At 39.8% G+C, this 27,995-nt stretch overlaps 2 protein-coding genes across 3 annotated transcripts in view; one reads left to right on the forward strand and one right to left on the reverse strand.

Annotated features, from left to right (window-relative positions):
• The window catches only part of SLC39A9 (solute carrier family 39 member 9), a 45,695-nt gene extending 38,467 nt beyond the window's left edge, over window positions 1-7,228 (reverse strand). The window contains exon 1 of the mRNA XM_077767100.1: window positions 6,487-7,228. Coding sequence (XP_077623226.1) covers window positions 6,487-6,582 — 96 coding nt within the window. The 5' untranslated portion in view covers window positions 6,583-7,228. The remainder of the gene's footprint in view (window positions 1-6,486) is intronic.
• Window positions 7,229-7,357: 129 nt separating this feature from the next.
• Window positions 7,358-24,090, forward strand: ERH (ERH mRNA splicing and mitosis factor). Of its 2 annotated transcripts, none has more exons than XM_077767102.1 (4): window positions 7,358-7,524; window positions 11,395-11,482; window positions 17,038-17,158; window positions 23,597-24,090. In XM_077767102.1, exons 1-4 carry the CDS (start codon window positions 7,453-7,455, stop codon window positions 23,697-23,699), a joined length of 384 nt encoding a protein of 127 aa, XP_077623228.1. In that variant the 5' UTR covers window positions 7,358-7,452; the 3' UTR covers window positions 23,700-24,090. The 2 variants fall into 2 exon arrangements, with proteins under 2 accessions (XP_077623228.1, XP_077623227.1); XM_077767101.1 differs by lacking the exon at window positions 7,358-7,524 and adding an exon at window positions 7,560-7,709.
• Window positions 24,091-27,995: the final 3,905 nt, after the last annotated feature.

The following is a 27,995-nucleotide window of genomic DNA, read 5'->3' on the forward strand; positions in this document are numbered from 1 at the left end:
CCGCAGTGCAAAACCTTTTTTATTTTTTTTTTTTTTTTTTTTTTTTTTTTTTGCCTTTGGCACCCAACCTGTTTCCCCAATTTGCCTTTGTCAAATGCATGAAGAATCAATAAAAGGAATATACAAGGCGGAGAAACTAGGGCATATTTTTTGGTTAATAGAAAACTGACCCCGGTGACATACAGGGCTTGCAACAGATATTTAGATGTAATTATCTAGTAGTTAACCCCAAGGCCTCATCACTTAAAAATCCAAACAACTAGGGCAGAAGAATTTCCAGACCAATTGATACCTATGTCTATTTCATTTCAAAAAAAAAAAATTAGACATTCAATATTAGTTTTTGAGGAGGATTAAGACTTCTACAATTCCATCAGGTTCTAAGAAATACCTGTACTTACACTTAGCATTACCACTTATTACCTGGAATTCCACAGTGAACTATAGAGGATCTTAAACATTGTTATCATTCAACAAAGTTGCACATTTAAATTCTTCAATTAGAGGAAAGATTAAGACTATCACATACAGAAGCGTTCTGAATTCATTTTAGGTCTTCCTCTCTCAAAAAGGATGCAAATTCTTGAACATCACAATTTACAACTGACTTGATTATCAAGATATCCAGTATGAAATTAGTTTTGAGAGTTCAAAATGGGAACTGTTTCAGATTCTAAGTTGGCAGGTGTCAGTTTAAAGGGCATCTAAGATATAGCCCACTCTTTCTTAAAGGTTTCAATGCTATTTGAAGGTTGTTTACCTCTGGAGTTTCAATTCTGCTGAACTGACAAAGCACTGTGGAAGGTAGAATGTCCGTAATGTTAAAGATATTCCTAATTTGGGGAGCTAAGGTACCAAACTAGATCCATGGTCTTTCATTCTTTCTTTATAGTGTTCATCATAAAAGGAAATATTATCTAATGGTCAAGTGTTTTGGACTGGCAATCAAACTGACTTTGTTTCAAATCCTATCTCTATCAGTGTCTACCACACACTCAAGCCTGAGCATGTAAGGTGAGGTTTACCAGTATCTATCTGTCTCCTCTGGGAGATTAAATAAGATAATGCATATTGGTGCCAGGCACTTGACAGGAACTCAATAAGCATTAACTATTATTAATATTATTAAACAAATAAGTTTCAATAACACTTATTCACATGATATCCTAGGGAAAAGAAAGTTTTTCAGGTAAGTATTCAGATTTTATCTGATTTTATTTATCAGTTTTTATTTGATTCAAACACTTTTATCAAGCAAAGGCACTTAGGAAACAATAACCTTCTACGACAATAATCTGAGGAAAGGCAAAGTTACTGATTGCTTCCAAGATAATGGGTAGAGAGAAAAGCAAAGTGTAAAATGTTTGAATTTAGAAATGAAATTCCACACAGGCATAACATCTATTTATTGCATTACCTTAAGAGAATAAAACATTACTATATCAGACAATGCAAAAGCCCTTAAAAATGCAACTTTATCACATCTATTTCAAAAAGAACCAATTGTCAGAGAAGAGCACACTGAACACATTTGTCCTTTAGGCACAAACGTCTGATTTGTTGGTAACTCAAAGTCCCAAAGACACTTAACATGAATGAGTTATGATAATTAGACACAAAACTTTTTAACACATGAAAAATAAAACAAAGCCTAAAATGAGAATGAAGAAAAGAAAGGTAAATACTAAGAAAAATACTATAAGGCACGGAGATTAGAGAAGGCTTGGTCTCTCCAAATGGAACATTTATGGTGAATAGGAATGCCAATCCCCAAACAAGACCTTTCAGATTCCAAACAAAAATGCTGACTTTCCATAACTGGAGAAAGGGATGGAGGAATTCCCATTATTTGAAGTCTGTTTTGGGACGCCTGGGTGGCTCAATCAGTTGAGCATCCAACTTTGGCTCAGGCCATGATCTCACAGTTTATGAGTTTGAGTCCTGCGTTGGGCTCTGTGCTGATGGCTTGGAGCCTGGAGCCTGCTTTGGATTCTATGTCTCCTTCTCTCTCTGCTCCTCCCCCACTTGTACTCTGTCTGTGTCTCTCAAAAATAAACAAAAGTAAAAAAAAAAAAAAAAGAATCTGTTTCAAATAAAGTCTTAAAAATTATTATTTAGGGGGTACCTGGGGGGCTCAGTTGGTTAAGCACCTGACTCTTGGTTTCGGCTCAGGTCATGATCTCACGATTCACGAGTTTGAACCCTGTGCTGGGCTCTACACTGACAGTGCGGAGCCTTCTTGGGATTCTCTCTCTCCCTCTCTTTGCCCCTCTCTCTTTCGCTCTCAAAATAAGTAGATAAACTTTAGAAAAAATTATAATTTAGGATAAAGTTCTAAAAATGAAAACCTTAAAGAAGGTTTTATAGTCAGTAAGGAGAATAATCCTCAACATCTTCTAAAGTTCTTATTATGGTCTAGAATACAGCCTTGCACTTATATTAATTCATTACATCCTCACAACAATCCTGTAAGGTCATTTAAAAGGAAAGATTTGGATGTTAAATGGCTTATTCAAATAGTGACACTCATTTTGAACTTCACTACATGTCCCACACAGCCTCTGGGAAATGAGTGCATTACTAGTCATCTTGAATTCCTTCTGGAAGTGAGAGCAGCACTACTTTCATCTGCACACCTATGGATTTACACGATTTTGACACAGGAAAAATGTGGCATTATAATTCACACCTGTCTGCAACAAGAAAAGTGTGAAACTGAGACAAAGCCTTCAAAACACTGTATATAAAATGAATATTACAATTATATGAATAACTGTATGCCTATTAAGTATGATAACACTGCATTTGGGCTTGTATTTCATATGTCTTTTTTTCATTTCATTTTTTTAGTAATTAATTTTTATAAATATATTGATCTGCAATGGAATGGAAATTAAACAAAACAAAATGACGAAAACTAGTCATTTACCAGATGGTTGGGGAAGCCCTGCCCTAGAGCTCTGGTATAAACAGCTTGCTCTCTGTTACCAGCTCTGGGGCAGAGGAGACATGCTCAGGAAAGTAACAATCCTCCGATAATCCATCTAAAACCTCACTTTGGTCATGGTTTATACCTGAACTTCAGCCATCAGTCAGAGTACTTGCTAAGCTGGGTTAATTCCAGGTAACAATAAGTTGTAGGCTCTCTACCTACTTACATAGCGTTTTCCTTTAGAGCCAAAGAAAACTGCTCGTTACCAACTGAATCTAACATCGTAAGAGAGTAGTAACCTAGTGGTTCCAACTCCTTTACCAGACGGGATTTCACTTGTGTAGGGCATGCTCTGGCCTTCTTTACAAACCTCGATTTTCTCCTTCCCATATGCTGAAGAACAGGGCATCTTAATGATCAGTTACTCATAAGTACTTCCAAGAATCAGAGATTCTGGGATGCCTGGGTGGCTCAGTCGGTTGAGCGTCTGACTTCAGCTCAGGTCATGAGCTCATGATTTGTGGGTTCGAGCCCCACATTGGGCTCTGTGCTGACAGCTCAGAGCCTGGAGCCCGCTTCGGATTCTGTGTCTCCCTCTCTCTCTGCTCCTCCCCTGCTCATACTCCGTCTTTCTTTCTCTCTCTCAAAAACAAATAAACATGGGGAAAAAAAAGAATCAGAGATTTTCTTTTCCTTTGTTTTAGAAATCACTGAGGCATAAAGGAAGCAAGAAAGAAGTTACAAAAGCATCAAGAAAGTTGGTTTGGGGGCAAGGAATGCTGAAGAAAGTGACAGAGAGATCAGATCATTGTCACAGAAACCTGGATGGCCAGATATGGCAGGCAGGCACCACTGCTGCAGCAATTTTCAGGTACTTAATTTTAACCCATTTCTAAATACTAATCTTGCCATAATTAAGAGTTTTTTGAACTTTTATTCCTGTCTGAGAAATTCTGAGGGGAAAGAAAGTATTGAGGGGTGCTTGGGTGGCTCAGTTGGTTAAGCGTCCGACTTCAGCTCAGGTCATGATCTCCGGTTCGTGGGCTAAAGCCCCGCATTGGGCTCTGTGCTGACTGCCAGCTCAGAGCCAGGCGCCTGCTTCAGATTCTGTGTCTCCCTCTCTCTCTGCCCCTCCCCCGCTCACACTCTGTCTCTCTCTCAAAAATAAACATTAAAAAATTTTTTGAAAGAAAACAAAGTATTGAATAACAAAGGAGGAGCTAGATTAAGAACACAAATAAAAAGCCTATCTTTTCATATAGATAGATGAAAGTGAACTGTAAAATAAATTAGATTCACTGATCTTTTTTATTCATAATAATACGAGTCTCTAAGAAAAACCAGATTTCCTTAAAAATTAAAGTCGTTAAGGGGCTCCTGGGTGGCTTAGTTTGTTAGGTATCTGACTCTTGATTTCGGCTCAGGTCATGATCTTGTAGTTCGTGGGTTTGAGCCCCCACATCCGACTCAACTGGCAGCATGGAACCTACTTGGGATTTTCTCTCTCTACCTCTCTCTCTGCCCCTCCCGTGCTCATGCTGTCTGTCTCTCTCAAAATAATAAATAAACAAACAAATAAATAAATACATAAATAAATAAACGTAAAAAAATTTTTAAAGTAAAATTGTTTAGCCAGTATAGAAGCTTGGGGAGCTGTTTTCTTAAGATAGAAACTGCTTCCCAGCCCCCATGAATGAAGTTTATTTTTTACAAATTATCATCTCAATAGTTTCAGGATACATCAATATACATCGATATAATCTGTCTAGAAAAATACTTAATTTCTAGAAGATAGAAAGCGTCAGTTGAATTCTAACATGTCTAAGTTATACATAACTTTCATTTTTATTCTAATAGCTCCAAATGGAGCATACCTGGTGTAATAATAAAAGAATATCATGAAGGTGATTTATAGCATTCTAAGGCCTACAGCTGGAAAAGACCACTTGACCATCAATTCAGATAGCCATAAATGACGTCATACTGATTATCTTTATTAATGGCTTGGTTAATTACCCCACTCGTGTACACATTTCCTTTCAGTGAAAAAGAAGATAGCAGATCACACAGGGCAAAAATCACTCAAGACAGTTCAAGAAAATACTGAAACTGGCAAAGTTCTCAGCATTTCATAGAAATAAAGTATTACTAATTTCTTATTTGAATACATTATAGTTTTTGATAAATGCTACCTCAGTAAATTTTTCAATATCTAAGCCAACTTAAATCTCACAAATGGTGGCCCTGATAAGGTCAGTTCAATTCTAATGCAGTTACAAGATAATATGGTTCAAGTCAGAATCAAGCAGCCTTACAAAGTACTGGACAGCAGGTGGCCCAAATGAGTGAAGTGGGCTTCACAGCCAAGAAGACCATGACAATCTCCTACTGCTCAGCTCTAGCCAACTACTGCCTTGAGGGAACACAGACAAAACCCAATAGGAATAATAAAGTTAAATACTGTGCTAACCTAACAAAGTAAGTCTGCGGGCTAGGTGAGGTTTGCTATGACTATCAGTTTGCTCTCTCATGAAGCTCTTTAAGGACTGATGGTGAAACTTGGCCCATTTCACTGCTGAATCTCAAGATACTCATGAAATCCTGTTCCCTCCAAACATAGTGGGTTTTCTCCCCCAAATGTCTGAACGCTGTGCATGTGGTAAGCTCTTTATGAGGAACTTTTCTGCACTATCATTGAACAATGCTTTCATCTTTCTTCCCTGCTGGTTGTTCAAACAATGACAAATGTACAATTTAACCCAAATGTCACAACACATTAACAACAATTTCATTTCTAAGCAAAGATCTGAAACAACTTCGAAGATCCACTCCGATGCTCTCTTTCTTTTTTTTTTTTTATATTTTTTTATTTATTTCTAAGAGAGAGAGGGACAGCGTGAGCAGGGGAGGGTCAGAGAGAGAGGGAGTCACAGACTGAAACAGGCTCCAGGCTCTGAGCTGGCAGTCAGCACAGAGCCCGACGCGGGGCTCGAACCCACGAACCGCGAGATCATGACCTAAGCGAAAGTCGGACGCTTAACCGACTAAGCCACCCAGGATGCTCTCTTTCTTTAAAAGGAAATGTGACTTAAGAACAATCTACTTTTCTTCTCTTCATTCATTAGAATGAATTCATTTTTCTATTAACAAAAAACTGATTCAAAAAAACCCCAGGCAACTTCTTTGGATTCTAATCCCCCAAAATTAACTTTCCCCCCAAAACTACACTTCATTTTCTCAAAAAGGGAAAGTATATTGATTTCAATGCATACAGACCAATAATACTCTCATTTATATTTCTTGATAGCAATCTGGAAACTTGATTCCTTGGAACCCCTGGGAATCCAAAGGTTATAGTACCGCTTCCCAGGAAAATGCACTAGTGCTTAAATTGAGGTTCGTTTCTATTACAAAATGTTATGCACCTTTTAAAAAGATAGTCCTTCCTAAGACCTTTAGCTCTGAGCTTCATTGAGGAAACCGCTCCCCTTTACAACTGTCAGTACTTCCCAGCAGCCATCCTGACAGCTGATAGAAAATTGAGAATTTCTTACCTCAGAGAAATTAACAGCCAAGGGAACGATTCCAGCCACGTAACATCCCACCAACATAGCCAGAGACAGCAGACTAATGGAGATGAAATCATCCATTCTGTCCTCCTTTATTTACCCACCGTCACCAGACTACAAATTTTAGAGGCTTCAAAGGGTGCTTAGGTTCTTAAACGCGTGTGGTAATTCCAACACAAGTGGACTTGCCAGTTCCTTCGTCCTCCCCACCAGCAGATGTGTTCAGGAAACCCCTTTCTCTGGAACGCACCTGAAAACGTCCCTTTTTTGCTGATATTAGCACCAGAGAGAACTTTCAGCAATCTCAGGTCCCGACCCCTGTGTTTTCAGATGCCAGTCACTGGATTCCCTAGGGTTAACAATTCAAGGTATGCAAAGGGCGATTTCTTCAATCGTCGGAATGGTAGCACAACGGACCCACTCCCTCCACAGCGTCCCAGGCGGCAGCAGGAAAAGGAGGAAAACCCAAGCAAACTTGTTCGTTCTCCCGGCTCCCCCACCTCCTGGGGGCAGTTCTCGCCAGGCTGGGACCCAGCCCACCAGTCCCGGCAAACTCTCTTCCGAGTCTAGAATGGGGAAAGAGTCCTGAAGGTCACTAACGATGGGCTTAGGGGTTCAGCAGCGAAGCTGATACAAAGCTGTCCCTGCCCTATACCCGATACTACCCATATTACTCCACTCCGCTGGGCCTTTACCCAGAGCCACCAATACTACAGCTGCCATGGCCGCCAAGTGGCACCTCTTCATTACATCCACTTCCGGATTGCTTCACCGCCCCCTCCTTTAGAAGAGTACTTCCGGGTTACAACCGACCTATGGCCCGGGAGTTTTATGTTACCGCCATTTTTCAGTAGGGCTGATGAAAGACATCTCGTGTCACAGTCCATATCGGTGATCGTTCTAGGCGCCTGCCCAATACCAAGAGGTCGGAGGACAGCATCTTGAAAAGAAATGTTTCTCTTTCAAGTTCTGCAGCGATTCTTGGTGCGCCTCATCGCCCTTCTCCAAGATGGCGGAGACAGAGTCAGTATCCGTTCTAGCTGCCGGAAATGTGTGCGTCTCTATGGTCCAAAATGCTCTTTCGCGGTGCGTTCCTGACGACTTCCGGCGGCTTCTCTCGCGGGGATTGGCTGTTGGCTGCGTTGCGGCTAAGCTCGTGTGCGGCGGCGGTGTCGGTAGCGGCGGCAGCGAGAGAGTTTGGCGCGATGGTGAGAAAGGCCTCAGCGGCTCCCTGATCCCCCGGCTTCTGGGGCGATCCCAGCCCCGTACATCTTCTCCCCGCCCCATCCAGGGCGAGCGTGCAGCTCCACGGCCTTCCCGCCTGTGGCTNCGCTGCGTCTACGCGCCCGCCTGTAGGCGCCTGCCAGGCGTGCGGTGCTGAGAATGCACTTTCTCCCAGGTGCTGCCTGGTAGAGGCAGGCGTGGGGATGCTGCGCTTTCCCACCGGACTCTCTGGCCCCAGTATGGGAACAATGGCCGAGGGATGTATGACAAACCTGATCCCAAAGCTGACAGATGCGGTGTACTGCCCCCAGCATGTGGGCCGGGAGGCGTCGTTTTTGCTTTGTAGTGTGCTTCTCAACTATTCCCTTTTGTTTTTTCGTGCTCCGTCTTTAAGCACACATATAACGTGCTTTTCTCTTTTCCAAGACTCCAGATGCCCGACTTGGCGTTTGTCCCAAGCCCTCAATCCTGTTTTTATTTATAATTTCTTGGGACTGAAGACTGAAAAGTAGGCTCAGCTGAGGGTTCAGGTGCCTTATAAACAATCTAATCGGGGTGGTGGTGGAGTAAGTGGGTATTTTGTTGTGTTTTTTATTTTATTCCACCAAAAAGGAGTTGCTCATAGGGATTATGAGGCATCCTGGTTACTTTCACACTTCAGCTTTCGTTTTCTGATCGCTGCAATTGCTGTTAAGATGCTATGCAGGTGTTCTTAACAGCCTTTTAAGGTTGTACTTTTCTGCATTGAGGTGTTTTAGTGTTTGACTCCACATAGTCTCCCAGAGAGAACTAGGAATTAGAAGACTGGGTTTCCAGCTCTTGTCATACTAGCAATGTCACCTTGGATAGATCTTCTACTCTGAGTTTTCTTCTTTCTGTGCCTTTTAAGTCACTATTTGGTATCGTGTTCAAATACTTAGATTAAAGTCAGAAAGTAACAGCGGTCAATATCAGCAACCGATTCTTTGTTGGGCAAATATCAGTGATAATTCTTTATCAGTCCAAGTAGCATTAAAAATTAGAATTTGTATATAAAGCAAACAGTTATTGGTTCAGTAATCTTAAATATTTCTGCTGTACTAAAGATACAAGCTTCAGGTTTGGATTGGGGGGGTAGTTTGGGAGAAGCATTTGAAGCTGATGAGCAAATTGTATGTATTGTAATATTTCTGTAGCAGGAGAATGACTCTTAAGAGTTAATGTGTGTGAGACTTTCAGAAAGTTAATAAGGCCAGGGAGCGCCTGGGTGGCTCAGTCAGTGAAGCATCCAACTTTGGCTCAGGTCATGATCTCACAGTTCATTAGTTGGAGACCCACATCGGGCTCACTACCGTCAGCACAGCGCCCGCTTTGGGTCTTTGTCCCCCTTTCACTCTGCCCCTCCCCTGCACACATTCTCTTTCAAAAATGAATAAACATATAAAAAATTAATAAGGCCAGATTAAGTGATTCACTTGTGCTTGATAATTCGAGTAAGGATTTTATGAAGGTAATTCTGCATAACTTTTCCTGATTTAGGTTTTATAATCTTATTTTTCTATTGTGGGAAGTTATATATATGTGTGTATATATATAATTTTGTTTTTATGTGATTATAATATACATATAGATTTATCTTTGTTTTTTAATGAAATGAAAGGGCTTCAAAAATAGCTCCAGTAAAAAGAAAGTGACCAAAATTGATTTGGGAAGTTTTATGATCTTGAACTGTTAACAATTAAAAATAATGACCATTTTGCCTTTTTTTTTTTTTTTTAAAGAGGGCATGAGCAGAGGAAGAGGGGCAGAGGGAGAGAGACTCTTATGCAGGCCCCCATGCTCAGCGCAGAGCCAGACACGGGGCTCGGTCCCACAACCCTGGGGTCATGACCAGAACCAAAATCAGGAGTTGTACGCTCAACCGACCAAGCCACCCAGGCGCCCCAATTAATAATACCCATTTTGACTACAGCTTTGTAAATGTAGTTTTTTGTTCTTAGTAGTTTTTAATTCTCATCTTTGGGTAGTAAGTATTGAAAATAATGAGCTTTGTCAGAGGTTCATTTTAAGACTAGATGTAAAAAGTAACATATTGAATGGCCATTTCCATATTTTTATTCTCTTAAGTAAATTAGTCACTTGATTTGCATTAGAATAAGAAAATTAATGTAGTAGCCACTAGTATGGCTAACGCACAGAGCAAGTGCTACTGCAGGAATGCTCATGTGGTTTCTATAAAATTATTTTCTTCTCAACTTATGACCCATTGAAACCACGTTTTTTGAGTAGGTGGCTTACAAAAACCTCTGTGTAACAAATAATCTAATAAAATGCTTTCTCTGGTTTTTAATCCCTATTTAACGAAGGCCTTGACTGTTAAGGTCATTATAGGTGACCTTTTCTTTTTTTTTTTCAAACGTTTACTTATTTATTCTGAGAGAGGTTGTGTGTCTGCAAGTGCAGGGGGAGGGGCAGAGAGAATCCCCAGCAGGCTCTGCACTGTCAGCTGTGAGCCACACTCGACTTGGTGGTTGATCTCACCAACTGTGAGATCTTGACCTGAGCCAAAATCAGGAGCCTGACTGAGCCGCCCAGGCACTCCCCTCCTTTGCTATGTAAAGTACTATTCAGAGTACTTTTTTTTTTTTTTTTTTTTTGCCTATTCAGAAACTCTAGGCCTTGACTATTTCAGTCTTTTTTTTTTTTTTTTTTAATGTTTATTTATTTTTGAGAGAGAAGAGACAGAATGCAACCGGGGGTGGGGGGGCAGAAAGAGGAGACACAGAATCCACAGCAGGTTCCAGGGTCCAAGCTGTAGATGGGGCTCAAACTCCCAAACTGCGAGATCATTACCTGATCATATACCTCTCATAATGGGAGACTGAAATAGGCCCACTAACAAAAACATGCCCCCCAATGAGCATGAGGTAGAAGATGTTAAGTCTATTTGCTGTTCTTCAGGCATATTCACATTTGTCACAGTGCGATCATCTATTTTGTGTTTAAATATATACGATTTTGAGGTAGCATGGCCTCTTAAGGTGAGTCACCTACTGGATGAACAGTTCAATGGTTTTTCTAGGGTAACATTACCTGTATATATTAATTTTATGCTGCTAGTTTATCTTCTGCCTTCACCTCAGAGTCCAAGCCCTGGATAAGATGTGACTCCACTGTTGTGCTAAGGTTGGAAAAAGAAGGTAGATTGGTACAGTGCTTGCAATCACTAACAATGTTTTCTTTTTCTCTCCTCTCCTTTTATCAGCCCACATCTGACTTTTTATTAAGTGACTTACTAGGGCTACAGATAGAAAGTGACCAGTGGAGATTGAAAACCTAAGTGGGTTTATGACCTGGTTGGGAGGAAAGATAGGAAAGAAAAAACAGTACAGGGCAGCTTATGCTGAATGCTTAACAGGCAGTAAGTACAACAGTTCAAAGAAGCCGCCACTAAGGACTGGGAGACCGAAGAGACCTTACAGAGAAGCTGTCAGTCCGTCTTCTGGCGCCACACTTGTGTAAAGGCAGAAATGTAGGAAGAGCACCCTAATTAATAGTGTTTTTTAAATTTTATTAATAGTGTTTTAATAACCATCGATCATTTGTGTCATGGCTGAGGGTTTTATATCATACCATGAGTTTCTCAAGTATGAGTTAGAAACTTACGTTGAAATCACTTTTCCCCTGTAGTCTCACACCATTTTGCTGGTCCAGCCTACCAAGAGGCCAGAGGGCAGAACTTACGCTGACTATGAATCTGTGAATGAGTGCATGGAAGGTGAGTTTAAACACTAATCAAGAGTTTGCTTGTTGTTTCCTGACATTTACTAGTAGGCTGTGTCTCATTTAGGAACTGGGCTTGTTTTTCCTCCGGATTTCTTGAGTTATTCATTTGAACGGGGAAGGAAGATATTAAGAACCATATTTGTTGAAGATCGAAACACTGATTATATGTATTGTCTTTCTACTGCAAATATGACTTTACTTTTTTTAAATCCAGCTCATGATTACAAAGAATGACTTTCTGAAGCCTCCCATTTTTATGTTGATGTTCTTTTATTTGTTGTTATGTAAATATCTTAGGATTCTTTACGGACTCTGGTTGAACTCCAGCACTCTAGAGCTGGCCCTAGGGATGCCTTCAGAACCCATTAGTCTGCCCCTTGAACAGATAAACATTAAAAGCTGTTGAGGTTTGGTTACAATCCATCAGTGTGTGAGAAAATAAAAATTAGCTCAGAGCATAAAGGCAATTGGAACCAAATAAGTATAATTTATTGTGCGTTTGATAAAGTGACACCACCCTGAAGGGAATAGTGTTTCTTTATTCCGTAAACTGTTAGGTGAGAACCCATAGAGCGGATCATCACAGATTGGATTCATCCTTATGTTTAATCATTACATCAAGTAAACCAGCTGCGCCCTTTCTCAAAATGTCCATCTTCGCTTTTTCCTATAAAGATTTTATATTCACTATTTTTGCTGCTGGGCATGTCCCCACATTTGTTGATTATCCAGAGCTAACTGGGTTAGTCTTAAAATCTGTCCATTTAAAGCCAACAGTGAGTAGATATGGAGGAAAAGCTACTGGTGATAATTAGAGACAGCTTCTGGCTAGTTGGCGCCACGCCTTCCTGATTGCATATTCTCATAATTTTAAAAGAAGAGCAGGCTGTTCTTCCCTCTCTTTAGGACCCTTCCTCTCTGACCACGGTAGACTGTGCAGCTGCTGCCTTAGCACATTATTGCTTTACCTTCTGTTACCGTATTTGGTTTTTGATTCTGCAGTACTCTGCCAACCATCGCTGGTTTTAGTGAAGCCTAACTTTTTTTAATACACTTTAGTTTTATTTTTAATTTAATTTTCTATATAGTTTTTAATGTTTATTTTGCACGAGAGACGAGTGCAAACAAAGGAGGGGCAGAGAGAGAGGGAGACACAGAATCCGAAGCAAGCTCTGGGCTCTGAGCTGTCAGCACAGAGCCCAATGCCAGGCTAGAACTCATGAACCGGAAGATCATGACCTGAGCCGAAGTTGGACGCTTAACTGACTGAGCCACCCAGGCGCCCCAATATACATTATTTTTAGGAGCATTTTAAGGTTTACAGAAAAATTCAACAGAAAATATGAGTTCTTATGTACTCTTTTCCCCACCTCCACAGTTTCCCCCATTAATGATGCCTCACTTTTCGTGGTGTATGTTCATAAAGGCTGGTGAACCCATTATTGATACACTGATACATTATTGTTACTAACTAAAGTCGGCTATTAACTAAAGCTTATATTGGGTTTAGTCTTGATGTTGTACAGTTCTGTGGCTTTTACATCATGTATCCATCGTTACAGTATCATACAGAATAGTTTTCACTCACCTAAATTCCCTGTGCCCCACCCATTCATCCCTCTCCACTTCACCCTTTGCACTCTGCAGTGATTGGTCTTCCTGCCCCTCCGTAGTTTTGCCTTTTCCAGAATGTCAGAGAGTGGGAATCATTACCATACGTAGCCATTTCAGACTGGCTTGCTTCACTTAGCAGGTTGCACTTAAGGTTCTTCCATTTCTTTAAATTAATAGATTTAATTTTTTTTAGAGTAGTTGTAGGTTTACAGGAAGATGGATTTGAAAGTACAGAGAATTCTAGCACACTCCCTCTTCCCTCCCTGTTTCCTCTGCCACTTACATCCTGTATTAGTGTGATACGTTTGTTAAAATTGTAGAACCAATACTGCTACGTTATTATTATTGACTAAAGGCCATATTTTCCATATGTTTCCATATGTTCCATATTTTCCATGTTCAGTCTTTGCTTTGGACATTTTAGGGGTTTTGGCTTATGTATAATGACATGTATCTACCATTTACTGTCCTAAAAATCTCCAGTGCTTCATCTTTCTCTTCCCCCAGCCCCCTGGCAACCACTGATCTTTTTAATGTCTCTGTAGTTTCACCTTTTCCAAAACGTCATATAGTTGAAATTACACACTATACAGCTTTTTCAGATTGGCTCTTTCAAAAAACAATGTGCTTTTAAGGTTCTTCCATGTGTTTTCATGGCCTGATAGCTCATTTCTTTTTATCGGTGAATAATCCATTGTTTGGATATACCAGTTTAGTTATCCATTTACCTAGTGAAGGGCATCAGATTGCTTCCAGATACTGGCAGTTACAATAAAGCTGCTGCAAACGCTCGTGCAGGTTTCCGTGTGGACTTTAGTTTTCGAGCCCTTGGGGTAAATACTGAGGAATGTGATTATTGGATCATACACTGTGTTTAGTTTTGTGAGAAGCTGACGAAGGGTCTTCAGATGTGACTTTACCGTTTCACATTCTCACCAGCAGGGAATGAGAATTCCGGATGTTCACGTCCTTCATAGCATTTGGTGTTGTCAGTGTTGTGGATTTTTGCCGTTCTCGTAGGCCTATAGTGATATGTCTTGTTTTAATTTGTAGTTTTCTAATGACATGATGTTGAGTATCTTTTCATAATGCTTATTTGCCATTTGTATATCTTCCTTGATAAGGTGTCTCTTCAGGTCTCTTGGCCATGTTTTTTTTTTTGAGAGAGAGAGCATGAGCAGGGAAGGGTCAGAGAGAGAGAGGGAGACACAGAATCCGAAGACAGGCTCCAGGCTCTGAGCTAGCTGTCAGCCCGGTGGGGGGCTCAAACCCACGAACCATGAGATCATGACCTGAGCTAAAGTCGGACGCTTAACTGACTGAGCCACCCAGCCGCCCCTCTCTTGGCCATGTTTTAATTGAGTGTGTGTGTGCGCGCGCGCGCATGTGTGCATGTGCGCAAACGTGCATGCATTTTATTGTTGAGTTTTATTATTGAGTTCTTTGTGTATTTTGGATGACAGTCTNTGTGTGTGTGTGCGCGCGCGTGCGCGCATGTGTGCATGTGCGCAAACGTGCATGCATTTTGTTGAGTTTTATTATTGAGTTCTTTGTGTATTTTGGATGACAGTCTTTTATCAGATAGATGTTTTGCAAAGATTTTCTTCCAGTCTGTGGCTTGTCTTTTCACTTTCTTGATAGTGCCCTTTGAAGCACAAAAGGTTTAAATTTTGATGAACTCCAATTTATGTATTTTTTTCTTTTGTTCTTGGTCTTGTTGCCATATCTGAGAACTCATTGCCTTATTCAGAGTCATGAAGATTTGTGCCTGTAATTTCTTGCAAGTGTGTTCTATAGTTTGGGCTCTTATATTTAGGTCTCTGGGCCATTTTGAATATTTGTATGTGGTGTGAGGTCTGGGCCCAGCTTTATTCTTTGGCGTGTGACTATCCACTGTACTAGCACCATTTGTTGAAAAAACTATTCTTTCTTTATCAAGTTGTCTTTGTGTCCTAGTCAAAAAGCAATTGATCATAAATGTGAGAGTTTATTTGTTGGTTCTATTCCATTGATCTTTATGCCTGTACATAAGCAATGCCACTGTCTTTGTTACTATAGTTTCATAGTAAGTTTTGGAATTGGTAAGTGTGAGTCTTCCACGTTTGTTATTTTTCAAGATCATTTGGGTTATCCTGGGTCTCTTGTTTTTCCACATCAAAAGTTAGGGTCAGTTTCAGCAAAAGTAGGTTTGATTCTGATAGGGATTGCACTGAACTTATAGATCATTTTGGGGAGCATTACCATCTTAATATTAAGTCTCTTGATCCATGAACACAAGATCTTCCATTTATTTAAATCTTTATTTTCAGTGATATTTTGTAGTTTTCAGTGTATGTCCTCTGCTTTTTTAGTTATATCTATTCCTAAGAATTTTACTTTTTGATGCTGTTCTCTTAAGTTCATGGAGCTGTTTTCTTAATTTCACTTTTAGATCATTTATTGTTACGGTATAGAAATACAGTTGTATTTTATATATTAATCTTCTATCCTGCAATTTTGCTGCACTCATTTATTGTTCTAATTGTCGTTTGTGTGTGTATGTTTCTATGTGTGTGTGGTTTCCTCAGAGTGTTCTATGTATAAGATTGTGTCATCTGTGAAGAGAGATAGTTGCGCCTGTTTTCCCCAGTCTGAATTTGTGCTATTTCTTTTTCTTGTCAAATCACTTTGGCTAGAGTCTCCTATACAATGTTGAATACAAATGACAGGAGTGGGTACTCTAGTGGTCTTCCTAATCTGAGTGGGAAAGCATCCAGTCTTTTACTAGTTAGTATGGTGGTGGAAGTGGGTCGGTGCCTTTTTAACTTACTTGTTTATTTGTATAGTTTTATATATATTTTATTTATATAATTTATTTAATTTTTAATCTATTTAATTTATTTCCCAGGTTATTTCCTTTGGACTTTGATCCTTCTATTCAATAACTCATGAGTGATACTCTTTGATCACTGTGATGTGCCAGTACTAATTCAGATTGCTTTTCATAGATCTATACTTTCTGTTGGGAAATTTATGAAGTCTAGAGGTACATGAAAGACCTGAAGGTACAGGATAGGACATGTTTTCCCAGATAAATTTATTCACTTGTTCTTTTATCATAGTAGTCTTAAAGGTATTTGGTCATGGGAATGGGCTGAAAAGGTGTCCATTTTGTGCAAATAAGAGAGGAGTGTGTCACTGAAAAATTAAAAGTGCTCTTTAGATAATTATGTCAATATGCACCTACTATCGGTGATTTGTTTGTTTGTTTTTTTTTTGGTCTTTTTATTACTTATATTTGAGTATATGCTTATTACATATGTTAAGGCTTTGTATGTATTATTTCACATAATTTTCACAGTAGCTCTATGGAAAATGTCATCTCCATTTGACAGGTGGGGTTCTGGGGATAGAGTCATTAACAAAGGACAGAGCTAGAATTCAAGTCTCTGAATCCAGAGTCTAGTTTCTTTTTTCTTTCCTCCCTCCCTCCCTTCCTTTCATTTATTTTGAGAAAGAAAGAATGTGCAAGCGAGGGGGAGACAGCATGGAGCCCGAATAGGACTCCAGAGTCCAGGTTCTTAAGTAAAGTACTCTTAGAATAATCTCTTCCTTGGTGCCAGTTTTGTTTTTGTTCTTGCTTTGTATCAAAATTTGAAAGCAGACCCACAGTGTCATCACTTGTTTGAACTTTCCTGTGACAAGTCTTTAAAGTTCTTTTAGATCTAGTGGCTTGAAGTAATCATTTTATTGTTAAGCACAAGACACTTAATATTCTGGGAAATTTATGAAATGTAAAGAAATCCGCTAGTGACAAAAATTAAAAGTGGCCAACTTACTGTCCTTTTCCCAGCCCAACTATATAAGAATAAAATATGATGGTATAGGTATATATTTGCTACTCATACCTAAAGTTTATACAATTGTAAGATCTTGGTTTTCCTCCTCTCCCAGGCGTTTGTAAAATGTATGAAGAACATCTGAAGAGAATGAATCCCAACAGCCCCTCTATCACATATGATATCAGTCAGTTGTTTGATTTTATCGATGACCTGGCAGACCTCAGCTGCCTTGTGTAAGTATCGGCCACCATATCTCTTACGTTGTGTTTTCCTGTTGTTTATCCATTTGTTTGATTTATGGTATTGGGACCTCACTGTGCCTGAAACTGACCTCTGCATTTTGACTACTGCATAGTAATATTTCATCTGCAAATGGCTTGTAAGTTAAGTTGGTAACATAAAGCTAATGGCACAGTAGAAACTTAATAATTTTGCTCATTGGTAGCAGTTAGTATGCAGAGAGAATGCTAACTAAGAAGTTCAAAGTCCTGATCCTTTGTTTCTTAAACCAAATAGTCTTTCTTTTAGTTTTTCCCCCCTAAAAGTCTTTGTCCTAAAGCAGTGGGCTTTGGATTAAAACTAAGATGATGCTGTTTTCATGACAAAGGAAAATGAGAGTACTTTATAATATTATCTTTAGTCATCAGGTGCTTGACTATTTATTACATGCCAGATACTGTGCTAGAAGGAAATACGTTTTTGAGAAATACATAGGTCTTATTCACAGGGATTTCCTGGGATTCCTGGATTATCACTGGGGCCAGGCCAGGACTTGCTGTCTCACCAAAGATTCCTGTGGAAAATTTGAATTTCCTTGGAACATTTGAGTTTTATTTTGCTCCCTCAAATCAGACCAGTGATTCAGGTCTGGTCTTTAATGAAATGTATTACTAAGAACAAATATATTCTAAGTATGTCAGTATAGAAAGCTCATGTAAGAAGCCAGCAGGGCTGTGGGTATTCTACTGTGTTGGTTTGTAATGTCTATAGTGAATCTGCTTCTCGTAGGATATACAGAAAAAGCGACACATAGCCGTGTAACAAACGGTTGAGCGCTGACTAGATACCATGTGTGTTCTAGGCACTGGGAACTGAGCGGTAAATAGAGGCTGAAAGGATGCCTGTGAAGCTGCAGGGAAGTGGGTGAGAGAGTCAGGGGGAGAGCACAGGAGATGAAATTGCAGGGCAGGATGATGGTGGTATCCTAGGAGCCAGTTTAAAGGTATTTTATATTACTACTAGGTCAAATTAATGAGGACTGCAAATTGGCCCCTGGCTTAGCAGTAGGAGTCTTTGATGACTTCCAAAGCAGTTTTGGAAGAGAGACAGAAGTGAAATCTTCATAGATTTCAGGGAGTTTAAGGTAATAAGAGAAGCATAAAAGGCCGCCAACACAAATACCTTTTTTAAAGAATTTAACTTGATAGGAAAGCAGAAAAATGGGGTTAGAGCTGGAAGAAGAAATTTTTTAATTGTTTTTTTAAAGGTGGGAGAAATAATGGTAAGTTTGCAGGCTGTTGGGATGATCTAGTAGAGAGGGAAAAATTGATGGTTTGCATATGATACTGGACATTTCATTAAATAGAGGAGGGAGGGCAGGCAGATGTGAAAAGCTTGGGGAAATTATTTTGATTGTTTTAGTTACCTCAGGAAAATAGGAAGGACACCATTTGAAATTAAGGATGAGGGAGAAGATGTTGGAGGTTTGTGGAAAGAGGTGCAAAATAATCTAGGAGGGTGAAGGGATTAGGGAAATAAATGTGTGATTTCTGAGGAACCTGATGATGAAATTAAGATGAAATTATTAGTTCTTAGGAAGTTGGGTTTTCCTAGTCACTCTTAGCCTGGGTGGATTACAATTGGGTCCCTAGAGGTTGAGATTTTACAAAAAAGATTTTGCTGTAAGTTTAGAGTGTGTGTAAGGAAGTATCCCACAAGAGACCGAATGACTGAAACATAAGTGGGGTTTGAGGTAGGGTGGAGACAGAAGTAGGATCTATTATAGGTCCTAATGGGGTCACAGAGTTGTTGAAGTTGGGGTATTGGGAAGTAATGCAAGAACGAGATGCTTGAGTTTGGAAGATTGAAGGTGCTGGAAAACTAGCTGGCCAAGGGAGGGTAGGAGAGGAAATCCGTGGGTGAGAGGAGGTCAAGGAACTGAGAGGCCCCGATGTTGTAGAGTCATCTGCTAGATGAAATCACTGATAACGTATATGTTTATTTTTAGATTTTATTTATTTATTTAAAAAAGTTTTTTTAATGTTTGGTTTCTTTTCGAGAGATAGACAGCGTGAGCAGGGGAGGGGCGGAGACAGAGGGAGACACAGAATCTGAAACAGGCTCCAGGCTCTGAGCTGTCAGCACATAGGCCAGTGCGGGGCTCGAACCCGCGAACCGTGAGATCATGACCTGAACCAAAGTTAGACACTTAACCGACTGAGCCACCCAGGTGTCCCTACTTTTTAGATTTTAATCTGAGAACAGAGAGATTTGTTTTTGTTCACTGCTGTTGCCCCAGTGCCTAGAATAGTATTTGTCACATAGTTGGTATTGAGTAAATACTTGTTGTACAAATGCATGTCACCCATATAATATGATTTAAGGTATAGCTTTTAAAAATTATTGGTAATCTTCCTTTTCTCCTGTTTACATTTACAGAGTTATCTTTGGAATTGATAGGATGGTCTAAATAAAAGTGAAAGAATCTCATGTGACTTCTCTCATGCTGAACTTGTTATTGTCTTATGTTTTGAGAAATCGTAAAGTTTTTATCTGATGAAAACATGGTCTAATATATTTTTGTTCTAGGTATGTCTGTTTTGGGACATTTTCACACTTGACCTTAAACACTAGATGTTTCCGTTGGAACTTAACAAGATTTTAATAGAGTTCATATGTGTACCCTCACTTTGTTCTTCAAATGAATTATTGATTTTATTTTAAAACTTAATCTCTGTCTTATTTTATAACAGTTACTCATTGAGACATCAGGTGCCTAATGCTGATGCTTTAGGGTGAGGCACACACTCGCAGCAGATTGGGGGCACTTAAAGCCAAAGCTCAGGAGGTTGTGGGTAAGAACTAGCTGGAGTTTCAGAGCTAGACACCACTGAGCTTGAACCTGGCGCTGTCATCTGCTAGTGCCCANTGCTAACCCTGTTTGCTTGTTTGTGAGACTCAGAGAAATCTACCCACAGGCCTGCTTGAGAGGATCTAGTGCTTGCTTAGCACGGTCATATCGAGTGTATAGCAGAAAGTCCATTTTTAACTTGATTGACCATGTCAGAGCAGGGTTTTACTTTTAATTGCAATGACTAGGTGAATTCTTTAAAATTTCCTAAGAGTAAAATGATATGAGCTTCAAATTCCCCAAGTGAGTTTCACTATACTGTTAACTTAAAGAGGTGTTATGTTGGGTTTTTTGACAGAGTAAAAGTTACACAAAGTAGAACAGTGATTCTTAGGGACATAACCACAAGTATGTCATTAACGACAGAACATTTCTAACTTGGGCCATGAAATGTAAACCAGAAATTATATCTGTCCTGCTAAAATGGTTTCTAATATTTGCACTATTAAGACTTCTTTATTCCCTAGATCATTCTCTCCAGCTACAGCATCTGGGGTAGTATAGAAGAGAAAATAATGGTAATCTGTGGGTTTTAATAGTCTGTCTGAAAAACTATAAACTGTAGCTATTTAGGATTCAGTCTCGAATATTGAAACTTATTTTGTGTCTTAAAACTTTCAAANNNNAGAGACAGCGTGAGCAGGGGAGGGTCAGAGAGAGGAGGAGACACAAAAAATTTTTTAATGTGTATTTACTTTTAGAAGGACAGAGAGAGACAGAGTGCAAGCAGGGGAGGGACAGAGAGAGAGGGGGCCACAGAATCCGAAGTAGGCTCCAGGCTCCGAGCTGTCAGCACAGAGCTCGACATGGGGCTCAAACCCATGAACCAGGAGACCATGACCTGAATGGAAGGAAGTTGGCCACTTAACTGACTGAGCCACCCAGGTGTTCCTTCTGAAAGCTTTCAGAGTCAACTTTAGGTTTTAAAACCATTTTGTCCATATGACTTTGTTATTTGAATATTCAGGAGAAATAAGGTATTTTTCCAAGGAGGCCCCCTGTTGCCATGGCACTTTGATGGCAGCCCAACTCTGCCCGTGTCCTCACTTGGGTGGTGACGTGGGCTTTTCCTCCTCAGACCAGGAATTGAGTCCATTCTTGTAAATTGTTGTGAACTTATTGCTTGTATTAAATTTATATGGCAGTGACATAGGACTTCTGTTTGATTTTGCTTTTTTAAACTGTGTAGGAGGAAAAGAGAAATAAATAAGTTTGATACTTTGTGACATAATTAAACCCTGGACAAACCGACCATGCATTAATAATAAAATTTAGGCCTGGAGGCTTTGTACTTCATATATTTGAAGTCAGAATACAGATTTCTTCACAGTTGTGATACTGTTAGGATTTTTTAAATAAGCTTTTTAAGTTAAATAATAGCCTTTTAAATATGCAGGCTTTCCTTGTTTGCTTAAAGACAAAGGGATGCTTTTTATCATTAGTTGTTGTAATGAAGAGGTACTACTCCTGATTAAGGAGGCAACTTGGTATCAGTGAAGATACTGGCTCATTTCACTGCTCAGACCAACAGCTTCTGTTCTTGTATAAACCTGTATTTAACATCTAATTGTCTGATTTCAAATGCCAGTAAACAGCTGTCCACTCAGAGCTTGCCATAAAAAAGGCATTTCTTCAGTTGAAAAATAGCATGTAAGTTGATGGATTCCTAAATATTCACAAACCAAAATGGTCTTGTCGGGAGAGATGGTTTAAATAAGTCCCACCCAGATATAGTTCTGAAGAATTCTGTTCCTTTTTTAGTTCTTTCCGGTGTTGATATAAATTGTAGTCTATTGTACCATACCCGAATTCGACTAGATTAACCCTTATTTAATTAGGAAGCATGAATAAAGAATGGTCAAAGAAAATTGTTTAGCTTTTTTGAATATTTCTCATGGTAACAAAAGGACATTAATAAAAATGTCCTTTTTTTGTTGTTGTTAAACGTTTTACTAAAGTAGGAGTTTTATGCATTAAAAAAAGTTTTTTTAATGTTTATTTTTGAGAGAGAGAGACAGACAGACAACATAAGTGGGGAAGGGGCAGAGAGAGAGTGAGACACAGCATCCGAAGCAGGCTCCAGGCTCTGAGCTGTCAGCACAGAGCCCTATGTGGGTCTCGAACTCACAAACTGTGAGATCATGACCTGTGCTGAAGTCGGACACTTAACTGACTGAGCCTCCCAGGTGCCCCTATGCATTTTTAATAAGCCCAATTCTGACCTTATATTCAGGGGAAGAATATAATGGTATAAAACGTTCCTATTTTGGAGTTTGTCTCTCTTGCAAAAGTTGGAGCATAGGTTTCTAGCTCAGTGTTTAATAGTGAGGAGGACTCTGGTCCGGGAGTGTTTTAAGCTTCCACTACTTGCCCAAGTCACTTAGCTAATAAGTTGCTTGTTCTTTGGTTTCTTCCTTTATTTGAAAAAAAAAAAAAGGAGGAGTTATAGTATCTACTCACAGGGTTGTAATTAGGATTAAGTGAGTTGATTCAGATTAGTACTTAAAGTAATATCTAGGAATTGGTAACTTTTTAGTTATCATTTGCATATAATTTTTTTGCTGAGAAGTTAAAAAGTGAAACTTCTGGCTCCAATGAAACAATAATTGATAAATTAGATTGTTTGTTTTTCTAAAGTATCCCTAAGGTTTGTTTTTTGTGTAGGCTTTTTGTTGTTTTCTAGGCAGACAGACTCCATCTTTGCCTCTCTTGAATCCTTGTAGTATTTCCACCACAGGATGCACATGGCTTTGAAACATTGATGTGCTTTGGATTTGTCCAATCTGTGGTTACTTCTTGTCTGCTTTCTTATACTTGAGCCTCAGTTTCTTAAGCCCAAAAATGATTTTATTGTTTACCCACCTAGATTTCAGTGGGAGGTCACCTGGAATGTGGAGTCTGTTGGAGTCTTCTAAGGATACTTTTAGTGATATTCTATTAAGCGATACCTTGGCTTCAAACCCCGGCGTCCCACTGAAGTTTCACCGCTAATGCCGATCCCTGCGTTCCTGACTGATAAGAAGCTCGTTCACCTTCTAATAATTCTCCAGCAGCCTCTAGTGTGATTTATTTTAAAAAGTAAATCCTGAAATATAGGTTAAAAGAATTTCCTCTCTTAATCCTTTAGAGAAAGTTTTCAGAGGTTTTTTTCATTAATTGTAAACATACTTAGCAAATCCCAAGTTTGTACCAGTGTTTGGTTTTTGTCTTATTTAATCACTAAAGAAACCATAAAACTTGTAACTATATAGGAGAAAGAACAGTTTCTGGTCCTACTCTGTCAAGAGGTAGGTGTGTAACACATTGAGCATTTAACTTAAGATCTCTAGATGTTGGTTTCTTTTTTCTGCTGTAAGGTTGCACTAGGCGGTCTAAAGTTCCTGTCGCTTAAAAGTCAGCATAACGTGAGCAGCTCTTTTATGCTTTCATTAAGTTCACGTATAAACATATACACAGCACACCTGTGCCATCATTGGGCGGTATAATTCGGGGTTTTAAAAACACGACGTGTAACTTTGCTTATTACCTTTCTGTTCCTCAGTTACCGAGCTGATACCCAGACATACCAGCCATATAACAAAGACTGGATTAAAGAGAAGATCTACGTGCTCCTTCGTCGGCAGGCCCAACAGGCCGGGAAATAGTTGAGCTGGAAGCAGTAGGGGACAGGGGTGGGCTTGGAACGCAGGTGTGTACAGCGTGCTGTAGTGGAAGTTTTGTATTATAGGAATCCTGTTTCCATTTTGGTATACTCCAGCCAGGATTGAATGTATTAGATGAAATGTGAGGATCTTGTTCAATCTGAAATCCCCATTGCCCCCTCTCCCCCTCCCCCCCTTTTTTTTTACTTAAACATTTTTAAGATAATTTAGATGGAAGTTGTTTGTCAGTTAATGTTCCAATCCTTCAAACTGTTCATATCTTCTTTATAACATTCACTATACTAACCCTTCTTCAGGTTGGGGTGGGGGGTGGTGTCAGTTTAGTTAAATGTCCTCAAGATAAAGTCTTAGTGAAAAATGAATAAATGTTCTTTAGCTATATTTTCCCCTTGAGTGATTTTTTTTGGGGGCGGGGGTGTCTCTGAACACTGAATTTTCTTACAAGCATTGCCCGTTTCAAAGCCGGTAGGCTGCCACACGAAGAATTGGAAGAAAGCGTGTGTATGTGTTGAATACATTTCACTGTGGTTTATATGAAGCCAGCATGCTTTTTCCTCATTTTCAGTCTTGTGCGTGAATCTGAATCGCAGCTCCAAGGTTTGTACTTGCTGTTGCTGCGAACATCGGGGCAGATTTTCTGGTGACACAGCCTGTCGGCAGCAGCGGCCAGCTTAATGCCTTCGTTTTGGTCACATACTCTTCCTGGGAGGGTCTTGTGCCACTCCTATATGAAAAGGTCTTCAGGTGAGGGAGAGACCACAGTAGAGGACAAGATCACTTTGTTTTTAACGTAAGGGTCACGTGTGACTTAAACATACGCAGTTCTGTACCTCCAGCCATCATGTCCATGTGCGCTCCCTGATTCTGCTCTCCATCACTCTTTATCAGTAGCCAGTATCTGTACGCAGTCTAAGATTGGCAGTGTTTTGAGAGGCTTTGCGACCGGCCTTCCCCATGTCCCCACCCCTACTTCTACATGAGAGCCTTAACTGTTTTTCTTCTTTTATGCAGAACCAAATTCTGAACGAGTAGGTGCGTGTGCTCACTTTTACTGTAGAATAATGATTCTGTTAGTGAAACGTCATCACTGTATCAAAGGATTATTAAAATTAGGGTGCCTTATTAAGTTATGTATAACTATGGTTAATGTTTTATTGTGACTCAGCCAGATTTTAAAATGAAAATGTTCTCAGTGAAAAAGGAATAGATCCAAAAGTAAGTCAAATTGTCCTGCTTTTCCTTTGGGCCTGTCCTGCTGCTGATACAGTTTTATTTCTGGAACAGATATGATCTTGACTTCATGTTTTGAAAAACTACTCTAGAGCACATCTAGGAGGAATGGGACCCCTTGCTACTCAGATACAGTACAGTTTCTGGAATTGGGCTTGCAGAGGAAAATACGACTTTCTTGAGGAATGTGGAAGACATTTGGGTCCTAGATGTTGGGTAATGAGAGCAGAGAGGAAGAGAGCAGTATTTTGGATGAAACTTTATAAGGCTTAAGAGAGAGTAGGACTGGAATACATGTGGAGAAATATACATGTAACTATGTCCAGCATCACCCAGAAAAGGAGCAGAGTGGGACTTTCATGGTTGAGGTGAAGTCTGTGCTAAAACCTTCCGTGGTTTGGGCAAGCTACAGCCACTGTGGCCCTGTTGTTAAAGCGTTGGAGTATTGATTGTGTGGCCTTTCCCCAACCACAAGTAAAACAGGTTTGATTTCTGTTCGTACAGCCATCTTTTATACTGCTACCTAAAAGACAAGCCTGCACCAGACCAATTATAAAATTCATGATTCTCTAATCCACCCTGTTTTATATACCTGAGCATTTCTAAAAGATTTCTTGACAATGCTGCTTCTCTCAGCATTTGATCGAAGAAGTTACAGGTGTATAAAAGGAAGATTTTAACTGTTTAACTTCACTTGCACTTCTCTGACTTAAAAGTTTTACAGCAGCTCACTAACTACCTTGGGCATTTTTGGGGACGAGTTCTATATCTTATTCCTATTGTTTGGGCTGGGAAAATAATACTACATTTGTATAGATACATTTAGAAGAGAGACTATTAATTTATGTGTTAGTGTAAAGCTCCTAGCAGTACCACTTAGGCATAACATTTACTGCTTAGGACACATTTTTACATACATCTTAATTAATCATCATGGCAGCCCTTTGAGGTTGGAAATAATTGCTCCTCTATTATTGGTGAAAGAATAGGTTCAGATTGTTCAAATCCTTCACCCAGATCACACAGCATAACCACAAAGATTTTGCTAGGGGTACAAGACCTGGTCTTAATCTCAGGTCTTGAGGGAAGTAGAGAGCCTCTTCCCCCCTTCCCAAATGAATAGCTGTGAGCTAAATAATGGGTCTCTGACACTTATCAAAGGGAGCTTTTGAGATTCGAATATTCAGATTCACAAGACCTGAATAGGTCCCATTTGTCACTAGTTGAATGAAAAAGCATACAGGACGGGGCACCTGGGAGGCTCAGGTTACAACCCGATTGAATGTTTGAGACTCTGAATTTCCTCTCAGGACATGATCCCAGCGTTGTGAGATCGAGCCCCGAGTGTGAATCCTGCTTAATACGTTCCACCATATTTTTCCTAACACAAGGTCAAATTTGTCCATGGAGCAGAAGTTTTGCTAATTCTTTATCCATAGGTATTTAAGAAGGGTGAGATGGTACATCTAGCTGGCTTTCAGGCAGGAGGTGACACTCGAGGTGGGCCTTGAGGAATGGCTAGGCTTGGGAAAGAGGACGACAGGACAGAAGTGCTAACAAGGTAGTAAAGCACTGTGACGTTTGAAGCTGGGGTAAAGAGCATACTTAGGTGAGCAGTGGTGTAAAAGCCGGGAAAGCTAGGAGTGGAACGCTTTGAACCTTGAACGTGAAGGTGCAGTTTAACTTTCATAGGCTTTTGGGAATAATCTTTAAAGATTTTTTTTTTTAATATTTTTTATTTATTTCTAGGAGAGAGAGAGACAGTGTGAGCAGGGGAGGATCAGAGAGAGGGAGACACAGACTCCGAAATAGGCTCCAGGCTCTGAGCTGGCAGTCAGCACAGAGCCCGATGCGGGGCCCCAACCCACGAACCGCTAGATCATGACCTAAGCGAAAGTTGGACGCTTAACCGACTAAGCCACCCAGGCGCCCTTTAAAGATTTTTTTAAGGCAAACCTGTCAGAGCTGTGTTAGGAGGATTAAATCCACTGCTGTGTGAAGACAAGATTGGAAAACTGGAGACTATAATGTCCCAGAAGCCAAGTCAAGAGAATTTTTCAGTGAGACAGATAAGATGAGGAATTATAAAAAGGCTTTGGGTTTGGAATTTAGGAAGTTTTTTCAGGAGTGGAACATGAAGACAGAAGCCAATTTGCAGGTAAAAAGTACAGGAAATGGCAAAGAATAGGAAGGAAAGCCCAAGTTCACTGGAAACTTGAAAGAAGAAAGTAGTAATATGGAATGAGGAGTAGGAAGGACAGATTTTATTTTTTAAATAAAGGCACTTTGTTAATGTAAGTAGAGGAAGGATCTAAGATTTAAAAAGTTTATCGTAATACATCCATAATCATGGGTCACAAGCATAATATCGAAAGGCTAACCGTGAAAATAATGTAATACTGTATGGCGATTATACTTGAATAAAAACAGCCAGTCTCTAGGCTACACACAAAGGCAGTGAGTGGTGGGCCAAGAGATAAGGGGACTGAGAGACCGAAATTCTGAAGACATTTGGAGAGAAGGTAGAACAGGCTAGATGATGGTCTGAGGGGAGTTCCAACGATAGAAACCTGAGGGGGTAATGTCTTAGTGCTTCATTTTCCTTTCTCCACACTGCCAAGTTCTCCCTGGAAGCCTGATCTAAGAAAGATATTTTCCCTTTGAAGACAATAGTAGGTAGTCCTTTCAGCTACGTTTAGAGATCTGTGTCAACTTACCTGGCACACTCCTTTTTTACAATCACATGCTTTAACTAGATAATCAATTTGAGGCATACTGTGAAGAGCTTGGTTTAAAAGCCTCTTCTGTGCCAAAGGTAATTTTCTTTATGCTTTTCAAGAGAGTAGGGAGAAGGCTAATGAGGACTGATTATATCACTTAGCTGAGACAGGCCCTCTGTCCTTGTCAGCAGATGTTTGAATTTAAAGTCTCTAGACCGGAAGAGAAATGGGATAGATCATGATTTTTTTCCTTGGAAGCCTGAGGCTGGAGGGGTTGCCATGGTAACACTAACTCACTCACTGGTGTTAGTTGTGGACTCTGCTTGGC

The sequence above is a fragment of the Crocuta crocuta genome, unplaced genomic scaffold, assembly GCF_008692635.1.
Source record: "Crocuta crocuta isolate KB4526 unplaced genomic scaffold, BGI_CrCroc_1.0 scaffold55, whole genome shotgun sequence".
NCBI classification, from domain to species: domain Eukaryota; kingdom Metazoa; phylum Chordata; class Mammalia; order Carnivora; family Hyaenidae; genus Crocuta; species Crocuta crocuta.